The sequence below is a fragment of the Lupinus angustifolius genome, chromosome LG03 (assembly GCF_001865875.1).
Source record: "Lupinus angustifolius cultivar Tanjil chromosome LG03, LupAngTanjil_v1.0, whole genome shotgun sequence".
Classification (NCBI taxonomy): Eukaryota; Viridiplantae; Streptophyta; class Magnoliopsida; order Fabales; family Fabaceae; genus Lupinus; species Lupinus angustifolius.
In genome coordinates, this window is record NC_032011.1 from 23561772 (window position 1) to 23575225 (window position 13454).

General features: G+C 30.5%; 1 protein-coding gene across 2 annotated transcripts; it reads right to left on the reverse strand.

Moving 5' to 3' along the window:
- Positions 147 to 3778, reverse strand: LOC109343797 (RNA demethylase ALKBH5-like). Of its 2 annotated transcripts, XR_002107259.1 has the most exons (7): positions 3555 to 3778; positions 2907 to 3362; positions 1603 to 1688; positions 1131 to 1444; positions 974 to 1045; positions 329 to 889; positions 147 to 298 (listed from the first exon to the last, which is right to left on the reverse strand). XR_002107259.1 is itself a non-coding variant. In XM_019582274.1 (6 exons), exons 1-6 carry the CDS (start codon positions 3730 to 3732, stop codon positions 559 to 561), a joined length of 1437 nt encoding a protein of 478 aa, XP_019437819.1. In that variant the 5' UTR covers positions 3733 to 3778; the 3' UTR covers positions 199 to 558. The 2 variants fall into 2 exon arrangements, 1 of the variants encoding a protein (XP_019437819.1); XM_019582274.1 differs by having other exon boundaries at positions 199 to 889.

Here is a 13454-nt window from a genome sequence, read left to right on the forward strand (position 1 = left end):
AAAAAGGAAGATAATGGAAACTGAGGAATGGGCAAAAGAGAGAAATTCAAAAATCACCTTATTGTACTATTGACACTGTTATGTACCATTGTACCATAAGATAATTCACCTTTATAGGAATCAGAACAAACTAATAAACAAGGATAGTAAATTAAATCCTTCAATCCATTAACTTGAAAGTATGATCCTGACAATATCTATATCTGTGTATGATAACCTCAATCATGAATATTTCTTACAAGTCATAGAGTTTCAAGCTAAACAAATTGAATGTCAAAAATAACATAACATAAACATCCTTTTTGATTGGCACTAAAGTCAAATATACAAATATTAGCACTTGTTGCTCAAGCAACAAAGATACCAAATCAACACAAAACTAACTCCTTTGAGAATAGATGTAAATAGAAAAGAAAGCTTGCCATAAAAGCCAAGGTGAAGAAACCTATATGAAAATTTGGTATGTATATGTGGAGGGCAAAATGACTAAATATCCAAAACTGAAAACATGGTTTTCAAGATCCGAAAATGAGGTGAACTGTGAGCCAACGTTAAATCCTACTCGGATGACATCCGTCCATTAACAGGATTTTTAGTCCACCTATTTGTAGGTCTTTGAGTCCACCCACGAGGTTCCGAAAATCTACCACCTCTCATTGCAGATTCTGGTGAATCAATCCTGGCACCCCTCCTGTCTGTTTGTCTCTTTAGTTGATAATTAGCAACGGATCCATTTGACCACCTTTCCTTGTTGACTTCCTTGATCGGTGGTTGGATCGTCTGGTGACCAGATTCATAGACCAATGGTTGGATCCCCTGCAGATCAGGTTCTTCAACATACCCGCTCGGTCGCTTTGATACATCCATTCTTCTAAATGTGATTGAAATCCTGTTAACGTTAAAAATAAAGATAAGTATGGATCAAAAACAATTAATTACTGTCAATCATAGAGAGATACAACTCATTAAATACCTTTTTGTAGGAACAGCAGGTACACAATGCTTAGCCACATCAGCTCCATTACCATTCAAGACAAGAACAGACCTGGAGGAAGAATATACTAAGATTTTGATTCCTCCATAACAACAACCACAACAAAATAACAGTGTAAAAGATAATTGAATATTACCCCACAGGTAGGGAAATAGGAATTGAACCCGCAAATTCACCAGCACCTACGACCTTTAAGTTTGATCCGAAAAGTATATCGCACTCACTAAGAAATGAGACAGTGCAAAATGGTCGTACAAAATCATGGTTGTCTATGTGCGGAGGTATGCAGTCCCCTTCTTCATAGATATTTACAATGCAACTGTCTGGCACACAAGTAGGAGGCAGTACATGCCACCTAATCAACCGACGGATCATGACCTTGAAAAGATCAGGCATAGGATCTATCACTGATAAATCATTAAGAATACCAGGTGGGTTACCATATTTATCCTGTAATAATGTTAAATTTATATCAGTATCGGCCATTTACCAAATTAATCGGCAATTGTGCTATTGCAACAACGAGCAATAAAATTACTTTATTGCCTAATAAACATGAGTAAGAGATTTTAAAAAAAATGTACTGGTAGCATAAGATATGGACGAACCTTTGCATAGTTGTAACAGCACCCAAATTGGATAGTTTGGCGTCCCTTGCCCCGCATCCACTTTTGAGGAGCTGAATATGTCCGATCTGAAAATGTCAAGAATGAATATCATATTATCATTTCGTCCCTCTGAAGTAATAACACCTACATATTAATTTTTCTAATACTTATAGCGATCCCTCAAAATTCTGGACAGATAAATTGTGTTTCTGATACCAATAGTACACAGCCAACACCGGGAAATATATCCCAATTACATATTAAATATTACCCATCCTTCGCAGCACTCATGTTATTGTCTAAATTTCTATCTCTGGCTATATGACAGAAAAAATCATACCTGATTCTGTTAGTGGGATAATATTAAACTTTAAAACAGAAGGGATGGTTTTAAAAAACAGTTGAGATCCAGTCGAAACTATGTTTAGCAAAATTACGGAAAATTGCGGGAAACTGCAGCCACAATTACAATTGGGACGCAGTTGGAAAGACTGCCAAAGTAGCAATACTACAGCCACAATTGCGTTTGCAATTTATAACCATGGCAACAGGTATTATATTTGAAATAAGGCGAAGTAGCAAATCTGGTAAATTTGCATTAGCCTTATCGGGTTCAGTCAACTGCATTTAGGTTTTGTTCATGATCTGGAGCAGAGTCCCAACTGGGACACAAACGGGTCACTAAACAACTTGGGGTGAAGTTCATGACTTATCCCACAGGTTCACCTTGTTGGCCTATCCTGCCAATCTGACTGGAAAACCAACACGTGGGTCCCACAACCTAGAAGCTAATAACAGATTGGTTATAGAAACTTGAAAATAACTCGGGTAGTTAGTGAGATCCTCCCCATCCCTCTGTTATGACTTAGAATCTCGGTAACAGCTTCCTCAAACTTCCTGTATGTATCTCTTCTGAGACTCGAGGATAAAACCAAATCAGTACCACCAGGAAATCTAAGTTCATCCATACCCCTTTCATGTTAAAGGGAACCTGCCTTGACCGTTGAAATGCCATTGGAGGTACACCCCAATGTTGCACCTAACCAGGAAAGGAGGCACAAAGGCAGTACCCGAGGATCAACTCAGACTCGGGTAAGCCTCAGAACAGTTCAAAATCTAATTTTTAGAGCAAATAATAAGGTACTTAAAATACAGATTAAAGATATAGGCAGCATTGATCCATAATTATTCAAAACCTATAGCACAGGGATTTTAAGCTCTTCAAATAACTAAAGAATCTTCTAAAATGGACCGAAAGTGTTCAATAACATTATAATAATGGAGTTGCAGGAGACACAACTAACCTTTCAATTGTCCCTTCCTTCCGATCTCCTGCAGTGAAGTAACAAAACTAACAATCCTTCTCTGTTCAGCAGCACTAAAGATATTGTAGTGGAGTTCGAGGCCTTCGACAATGTTGACAGATGTTCCCTTAATCCTCTCAAAGCGTACAAAATCCTTCTTGCACCGTACATTCTTGAATCTAATGTACTCTCTTTGCTCCCTCGACAATGTAGACTTCTCTGAAGAACTTTTTGTTGTCGTTACCACAGAAGAAGGGCTCGAATTGTTCTTAGATTCGAACTCTTCTTCTCCGAACTCATCCTCCTGTGCCATGTCAGCCCAAGACATCCTTGGACTCGGTGTCCCAATCAAACATGACTCACAAGTTGAAGATTTATCGCAGTTATCATCATGATTCTCACTTATCTTGATTGATTTCAGATTACAATTCAAATTCTCATCCATGTTATTTGACTCTACAATATGTCAAAAACAAGAAAACAATGATAAAAATTCAGAATGCAAAGAAACAAATAACAAAAATACAGTGACATGAACTACATGCATAAATTCAAATCGGTGTAACAAATCCAAAAAAGAACCAAAACCCAGATAAAAATATCAAAAATTTCGTTAGAATTCATATGAAAAATAGAATCATAATATACCTGGATGAATAGAACGAATACGATCAGAGAGAGAAAAGGAGCATTTTTTACAGAGATCTCTGGTGAGGAAAGGAAGCCAAGTATTGAAAAACTCAGAAGCGATTTTCAACTCAGATGGTTGATAATTACGGAGAAAAGGGTCTTGGGAACCGTGAGTTTGAGTTTGATCTTTCGCCATGGAATCAAAGAATGGAAAAGAAACGATGTAACTAGTGTTTGGTTTTAAGGTTTTGGTGTGTTGGAAGGTGTTAAATGATGCTATTTATCAACACAAATATAAATCTAAAATCAAATTTGAAAACATTGACTTAGTTAGGAACAAAGAATCAAACAAGCCCAATATATATATATTATATACACATCTATATCTTTTTATATCTATCTATCTAATATAATATTTTATAGAATTAGTTTAATGGAAAAGATTACTTTCATAAATAAATAAATAAAATATAATATTTGTTATTAAAGTCTTCTCACTCCTTCCGTTGTAGGCAATATGAAAAGAAGATTTTTTATCTATATTTGTGTCTTAATGTTATCTCCAGCCAATCATAATATGTCATTCAATTGAACAAAAAATTATAAAAGCAAAATTATATTAATCAGTATAATTTAATTAGATAAAGATAAAGTTTTTTGGGACATGTAATCTCTTTTACTTCCCCTAATTTGAAACTTGTGGAAGAAGAAAGATGATAGATTTTCATTAATTATTAAACCCACTTGCACCAACTAATATTATAATCCGGGTCAATCTTAAGATTTTATGCCCATGTGGAAAAAGATAAGGCATCTAATTTAGAAAAAAGATTGACGGTAAAATATGTATATCTTCTAAATAAAATTGGTAGATAAAATAATAAATCGTGAAGATGGAAGATACATATTTTATGTGGATCGGATTATTTTTAGTTATTAGTTATTTGAGTCTAATGTAATATATTTTTTGGGTTAATTGGCTTCATCCTTTGCTCACATTCATTCGACCCTTATTTTAATTTCAAATCAACCATAACATATATACAACAGTTACTATAACTAACAAACTATTGGACAAATTGATATGCAGAGTATTAATAATTTATTACACAACTAGTTTAAAAAGAATGAAAATAAGATAAGTGCGAAAAGTTTAACTGAGCATATTTTAAACTTAAAAGTTTACATAAATATTAATTGTATCGAGTCAAATATTTGCATTAAATCATATGATTTGTTCTTTTATGTTATTTTAGGTGATTAGAGACTAAAAGAAACAAAAATTATCAAATGATAATGCTAATCATAATTTATAAATACGCAATCACCTAATTATAATAAATTAAAATGAAGATAAAGACACAATCAGCTAAGGCTAATCATTATCTTGGAAATAAGGAAAAATATATATGGGAGATTAGGATAAATTAGGAGATTAACTAGGAGGTGAGATTATCACTTATCACTACTTAAAATTAGAAAATATTAGGACTAACCACTCAGGAAGCTGGGACTAACGAGATGATTATATCTTCAATAAGAATAAATAGATAAATCCTTTTGTCAATGATTAAATGTAATTATTTGAATTTGATATGTCTCGTATGACTATTTAATTGTTTGATATTATTTCATTATCTTTCATTGGTTATTCTTATTCTTAATGTTTGTTTTGGTTTTATCACCTAATGCATGATCTAAGGTTTAAAGACGAGTAAATAGAATTTCCATATTTAAACTAGACCTAAAATATATACATATTGATACATAAGAATATGATTAATTGAACTAGCCGTTTTAACACTCATATTATTATAATTAGATAATTAACTTCTCAAGGAATTGAGAATTAATTTATCTAGTCATTTGATCTATTTACTCAAATAATTGATAAATATCAAAGAATTGGTGAAGAGTAAAGCGTAGGAATCATCATATATGAATGTCATTATTGAATATTAGATGACAAATAGTGAAATCTAAAATCAAATTATTCATCTCTCAACTTAATATTTTTAAATCACTTACTTTTATATTAGTTTAATTTTAATAATTTTACTCAATTAAAAACCCCTTCAATCCAAATTTAAAAAGTTTGCTAATTAAAATAGTCACAATCCTTATATATTCGACAATCTTATATATTTGTTTGTGACAACTCGATTTAATAAAATAATAATCAACTTGTCGGTTAGCAATGATTAAAAAACCTTGTACTTCCCGTGGATTATGGACCATGTGTCACACATTTGGTGCACAATATGAAGGGAAATATGATCGTATTTACTAGATGGAGCGAGATCTATTAGCATTTTTTAGAATCTCCACTCAGTTCAAAACCACATGTTCTAATACAAAGTACAAGGGAACACGTGCAAATGTGCAATGAGTTTATATCAACTATTATTCCTTTTTTATTACACTATTGAATATTTTTGTTGAGTCTGTTCATTCATATAACAAAAATAAAAGTAAGGTTGAGAAAGAGAGAGATAAAATGGGGGAACAAAATTCTAGTCCGGTTAATCTCTCTCTTATCCCCTTAAAAGTTGTCCTATACACAAATAATTAACATCACTTTCAACCAGTATTTTTAGAACCAGACGGTCCGACTGATTTGATCGCTGACCAGACTTGAAAATGACTTCAGTTTAGAGTTTTAATCGAATGAGAGTTAGACTGTTTTGAATTGCAAAAAATCTGGTCCGGCTGTGTTAAACCCGGTTAAACTGAATTAACCAATAAATAAATCAGACGGTCCACTTAAAAATAAGAAAAATGGAACACTGCTCTAATATTTTGTTTTACTACGGTCTAAAAAAGATGAAAATGTATTACTTCCATATAATTATTAATTATATAAAGTTTTACATTTATATATAAGTATATATCTATATATAAGAATTATTTATTATGTACGGAATCACCCAGTGAGGAAAGACAATTTAACCATTTAAATCGGTTAAACTTAATATTAAACCTATCCCAACTTGATTCATACTTAGATATCACATATTGTTTTCAACAACTACTTTTTGCATACCAATAACAAAGTAGTCATTTACTAATAACAAAACAAAATAACTATAACAACTATCATAACAAAAGCTAAATTCAGATCGTAAAGAATTACTTAATCCAATTGTAGCCAAGTAAGTTAGGAGGAGGATATGTTGTCACACGCTATTACAAATAATATTTCGGATTAATAAAAACATGTCATGTCAACTAAAAAATTAATTATTCATTATTTTTTCTTGTTTTTGCTTCAATATCATTAGTCTCGAACATGGTTTATGATAACAAATCATTGTCCCCAAATTAAGTCAAACTTCAAAGCTTTGGATCTCACCAGACACAAATGAGAAGGAAAAAAACATACAATAAGCATTAAAAATGCCCGAGTGCCTGATTGCAAATAAGGAAAGATTTTTGGAGCTTCAAGCATTATTATGAATGAAGCTTCTTAAATACATTGCTATGTTCCATGGAAATAAATGAGGTAAAACCTTTTTTAATGCACCCAATGCATGGCAATTTTTTTGAAGAATTCCCCCATGAAGTGTCCACACTCCACATACACCAATGAGGCTCTTAAAGGTTCACGTGAACTTCTAGTAAATGCAAGTAAAATATACAACTAAATCTTTACCTAGCAAATAATAATATGGTGAAAAGTTACTAAAAATGGAGCATTACTAGGGTTCCAGATTCATTAATCAGTAAGTGGCTTAGTATGACATGCAACAATAGCACAATTACTTCACTATCAGCTCAAAATATACCAAATTTAACATGCTATTTAGACACAACAGCAAAAATTTAAATATTAAAAAAGGCACATACAATGTCTTAAATTGTGATCGTGATTGGGCCATTGCGATGCGGATTGCGGCCATTACGGTATGAGTTATTTTGTGAGTAATTTTTTTTATATCGATGCAGCCTAAATGCAGTCCGATGCTGTTGAGTTGTGACCGCATCGTTGTGATTCTATGTCACACCATGATGCAGTTGCGACATTTATCACAACCACAATATTCCAGCCGCATCACGTGCAGTACGGAATTTGAATCATTGGGCACGAGAAAAAATGAATTGAAGAGACATTATTGGGTGAAAAATTGCAAAGTTGATAATTGAAAGAACATGTGATTTCTAGAAATTAAGATTAGCATATTAACCAAACTTGGTGGGGTAGTCTAAATGGCTAAGGTTTCAAGCTGAACATTGGAAAACCAACCCATAGATGCATCAATGTTAGTGTATCAAATATTTTGGGACCTTACACTACTAGATTAACGTTTTGTTGGTTGAGAAAGTTAATATATTTCATTTCAATATAAATCAATAACAATATGAATCATAACTTCCCATGTATAATATGATTCATATTTCAATTTGCATCTCCATGATATGATGATGACAACAACAAACACCATATATGCAATTGCATCCTGCATTGGCTTGTACTTGCCCGCAACAATGCTTCAAGTCTAATTATAATTTAAACTTCTCTTAAAATAACAAATAAAAAATCATTAAGGGTAAACCTTATTGTAACCTTAAATTTTCTTTACACCAAACCTTATTATAACCTTCAATTTTATGAAAGAGTCAATCATCATATGATTGTTACGAAACCCAAAAAAACCAAATACAACAAAATTTCATTGCACAATGTGCATGTTTTTATATACAAATATTAGCATGTTAATATTTTGTCATAAGTGAAATATAATCTTTCAATCTTCTTATCACTTCACTCTTTAAATCGTAAACTCGTACCACAAGATCATACCCTAGGTTGCCTGAAGGCATTTTATAAGGCAGAGGAGATATATAATTAAATTAAGATAAATTATTTTAACTCTTACATCATTAATACTTTTTTTGTAAAATGTAAATTCAGATAATTTATCCATTGATTAAAACTATATATCATCTGGATTTTATCTCAATTTGGTGAAAATTCTAACATTATATAATCAATTAACTTCAACTTTTATATTTTAAACATATATATTTTGTTAATTTTGATGTACATAAATGAATTAGTAAACAGTGTTGTATTTGTATGAAATTTGATATATGAGATCTTTAGAATAACAATTTTCATTCCAACTATTGTTTTAGTTTAATTTATTTTATGTAAAAAATTATTAACAGTATAAAAATTGACATAATTTAACTTTGTGTAAATACCTTTATTATATTCAAATTCTGTATTGCAAATTTCTCAAATTTGAATATTTACTTTGCATTTATGACACTTTTCACACAAAAAAACGTAAGAAAAGTCTTAACCTCATTTAATGTATATACATTTTTAAATTATAGAGCAATATTAAATTTGAAAGACCATAAATGAAAAGAGAATAAAATAAAAGTAGAACCTAAAATAAATAAATTATACTTAATAATGGTAATAAAAATTTTCTCGTATGTGATTTGTTATCGTTTTCTCTCACTTTTCCATTGTCAATATCGATAACACACCATGTTGTCGTCAGCAAATCATGACCATGACTCCCCACAAATCCTCACACGTCAGGTAATACTTAATTACAAAAGAAAAGATATATCTCTCTAGATAAAGCATATTTTATTAGGTAGTAAAATATTTTGTTATCTATTGTTCAATTTTGTAACAAGAATTTGTGATTGGATTATTCCTCCTGAAGCTTTAATAAATCTCATACAAGCATTGAATGACGTCAACTACACTTATAATGAAATGATGAATACATTGGCTTAGCTAAACGCCGCAGCCTTCTCCATCAATATAATTATTATCAAGCTCCTCCTACTAAACATTTTCATATGCCTAAATATGAATCACCACAACCGACATAAAAGTCAAACTTAAGTAGATACTCATCATTAGACACATACTTTATCACATACTCCACAAAAAGAACAATCACATGGATTATGAAGTTTCACATTATTGGGTAACCACTCCACACCCATTGGCATATAGTTCTAAAATTCATGGATTAGTATCATCGATAGTTACTTCAATTACACCATTGTCGATATTTAACTCTCGCCAAAATATTATTGTCATACCACACCTTTACAAGTGGAACAAGGCAATATTATGGTACACAAACTAATGATGATAATTAAAAACAAGGATGATGAGGACAATGAGACAAATCTCACACCATGGTGAACAATAACTAAAAGTTCTATCACCTAGAAAGAGAAAGTCACCTTTATATAGCAGCTCATCACAGATGTGTCAAGAATAGTTAGAGAATATCGTAATATATTAGGAATATTTATTGTAATTAATGATAATATTTAATTGTATTTTATAATATATATTGTTTTATTAGGTAGTCACCTTCATGTCTTTAATGATAATGTGTAAATGTTTTCATAAAACCCTAAAATTGTGTTTCATGTACACGATTTATTAAAAAAACTTTGTAAAATGAAACTCGTGCATGAGAAACATAAATTGTATGAAATTCGATGAAATTTATACATAAGAGTCACGAGTTCATGTGGATAAAGAGAAAAAATGTAAGAAAGTTATGAAAAAGTAATAAAGAAATATTTTTGTTTCCTTGGGATTAAAATACCATGAAAATGAACCCATCAATGCATTTTTTTAAACATAAAAAATTAATGATAAAGCTAGTTAAAGTGAGCAACTGAACATGAATGTAAAGTGATAATGGCTCAGAAGCCGAAACAAAACAGATATGAAACTCTGAAATAATTAGACTAAAATTTTCTTCATTCAAAACTTGGATCCAAATGCTAAAAATACAGCAGGTATTTATAGTGCTCGTTAATTCAACTTGAAAAACTTATATGTTTCATATGTTATTTCTAGAATGTGTCTACAAAATATATATTGTCAGTATAAAGATTTATACACAATTAATGTATCATATATCTATATAGAACTTCCTTGTTTTTACACACAAGTTCAACAAGGTATTGGTATCAAGTGTGAGTACATGTACAAATCATAGTCAAACCTGTGTCTAAATCCAACAAAATATATGCATATAAAGAAGGTCATATATATGCATTGTTAATATAAAGATTTATGTATAATCAATGCATCATATATTATTTATTTATATTATTTTTTTTCTAAGAGTCCATAATAATTACACATGAATAATAAATAATATATTGTCAATATATTAAACTTCTACATTATTAATGTATATATATTTTTCTATAAGACGATTCAAAAATATATAATATATCACCTCAAGGAACTCCCTTCCTCCAACTTTAATTATCACTTTAGTACTTTTTATTTTTTATATTTTCTTTCACTTTAGTATATATGAAAGTATAAATTACTTTCCCCACCTTCCTTATCCACTCCTATTAAATATAAATAGAGTATGATAATGGTGAGTATAATTTTTTGGGATATTTTGGTCAAAATATATTATTTAATTTACATCATAATCAATAGAGTTAAGTCATCTCTATTAATAGAGAGACAAATGATCACTTTTACACTTACACATAGAAAATTATTATCTCATTATATCCTAAGGATAAAAATATCAAATAATATCACTTTTTTTTAATCTTATTTTTGGTGTCCTTCCATCTCATTAATAAAAATGATGAAATCAATATATTTAACGTTAGTCTCAATCAATGTGCATTAACTTACTGTCACAATTAAAATGAAATGAAATTTAACTCTATTAAAAACCAAATATACCAACCAAGTCCAAACCCATAAAGTTTTAAATTATGTGGCTAAACATTGTATTTCAATTGTCTCATGAAAAATGTACTTTGAATATTATAGCACATTTATGTAAACTTGGATCCTCTCTTTTTTGTTACTGTAATTTGTTTTCTTAAAGTATTGAAGCTTAATATATTGCAAAATTTCAAATGTGGTTTTGCTGATAATGTCAAATATAATGTCTGTGTTTTGTTTTGTGTTCAAATTTTGAATTTATAAATTAATTCCATTTTCGTTACCAAGTTGATTAGTGAATTGCAAATAAAAAAGAAAAGGTTAGAGAAAAAATAATTTGATATTCTTTGTATCCTCAGGTTCATATATCCTTTTTAATTATAATATTAATAAAAGAAAATTTTCTACAAATAAATAAATGAAAAATAAATTTAGCCACTATTTATGAAATTTTCTTTATAACATCTGCATCTTCTCCTCTAATCAATTGATACGGAGCCTCTTGAGAATATTGTTCCCCATAGTATATGATATTCGGTTTGGAGCAAAACTGAGTGAGAGCACTTGAGAGCAATGAATCAAATTGTGGATCACATCTTCTAATGAAATCACATCGACTTTAAATTCGGGGAGAACACTTGACGGCAATGACCATATTTGAACTGCATCAATTGCAACAATCACAATCTGCATTATAACGATCACGATTATAGTGACTACAATCATAACTGCAATTGAAATTAGATAATTAATTCTCTCAAAAATGAATTATGTGATTATGTGATAACAACAAAATAGCTAGATAATATATAAATATATCGACAAATGTAATTCAAATGTCATATATATAAGACAACAATAGATAAAATGAAAGAGGAGGAGAATATTAAGATTTGCAAGCCAATTTTTGTTGTTGAAAAACTGGACTCATATGTAATGTGTATATATCAAGAGAGTAGTAGTTGGAGTTCCCTTCACTCCAATACCAAAAGACAAGTGTAACCTCATCTCCCAATTCATGCAAACCCTTGACCTTTGTAACACGTGTTGTTACAAAGCCATAGGTATCCATGAATTAGCAGCAGAGGTTTACTATCATCTACTTTAGGATTGGAGCGAAGGGAACTCCAACCTTAAAACTCATTGTTATTTTTTCAATAAAGAAAAATTGTATTAAATTGAACACAAAAGGTACCCATCCAATTACAATTATAATATTAATAAAAGAGAAAAATAGAGAAATAAACAAATAAATTTAGCCACTATTATGAAATTTTCTCTATAACATCTGCATCTCATTCTCCAATCAATTGATATGGAGCTCTTGAGAATATTGTTCCCCATAGCATATAATATTTTGTACCAAACTCGGGGAGAATACTTGAGAGTAATGAATCAAATTGTGGATCACATCTTGTAGTGAGATCACATCTACTTTAAACTTGGAGAGAACACTTGAACACGATGATTGTATTTGAGCTGCATCAAACTGTATCAAATTTAAAAATATTTTTTTGAATCACGAAACAATCAATACCATAACGACCACAATCTGCATCACAACAATTAAATTAATCACAATTATAATAACCACAATCACAGTCACAATTGAAAAGATAGTGAATTCTCTTTTGTCGGAAATGAATGTGATTATGTGAAAACAACAAAATAGTTAGATACTATATAAATATATCCACAACTGTAATTCAAATAATGTCACATATATAAGACAAAAATATAAAAATTGAAAGAGAGGAATAGAGAATTAAGATTTTTAAGAGTAAAAGATATATCAAGAGAGTAGTTAGAGTTCCCTTCACTCCAATACCAAAAGATAAGTGTAACCTCATCTCCCGATTCATGCAAACCCTTGACCTTTGTAACACATGTTGTGACAAAGCCATAGGTATCCATGAATTAGCAGCAGAGGTTTACTATCATCTTCTTTAGGACTTGGAGCGAAGGAAACTCTAACATTGAAACTCATTGTTATTTTTCGGTAAAAAAAAATTGTATTAAATTGAGCATAAGAGGTACTCATCTAATACAAAAGAAACGATCAACTAGTGATCTATAAAACTCGTTGTTATGATGCTATATATTGTGTACAGAGGATAAGGAAGAGGAAATTGTTGCAATCCAAGGAACCAACAACCACTATTTATATAGGTTGTAGAGTAATCCGAATATGTTAAGAAATCTCAAATTAGGATATTGATACA

Bases quoted from the DNA above. Each gene is read 5' to 3' on its own strand.
- LOC109343797 (XM_019582274.1), bottom strand. From the start codon at position 3,732: ATGGCGAAAGATCAAACTCAAACTCACGGTTCCCAAGACCCTTTTCTC. The intron at 1,689-2,906 runs GTTAGTTGTGTC...TGACATTTTCAG, and splicing joins AAGGAAGGGACAATTGAAAG to ATCGGACATATTCAGCTCCT. The intron at 890-973 runs GTATTTAATGAG...TAACGTTAACAG, and splicing joins CCTGCTGTTCCTACAAAAAG to GATTTCAATCACATTTAGAA.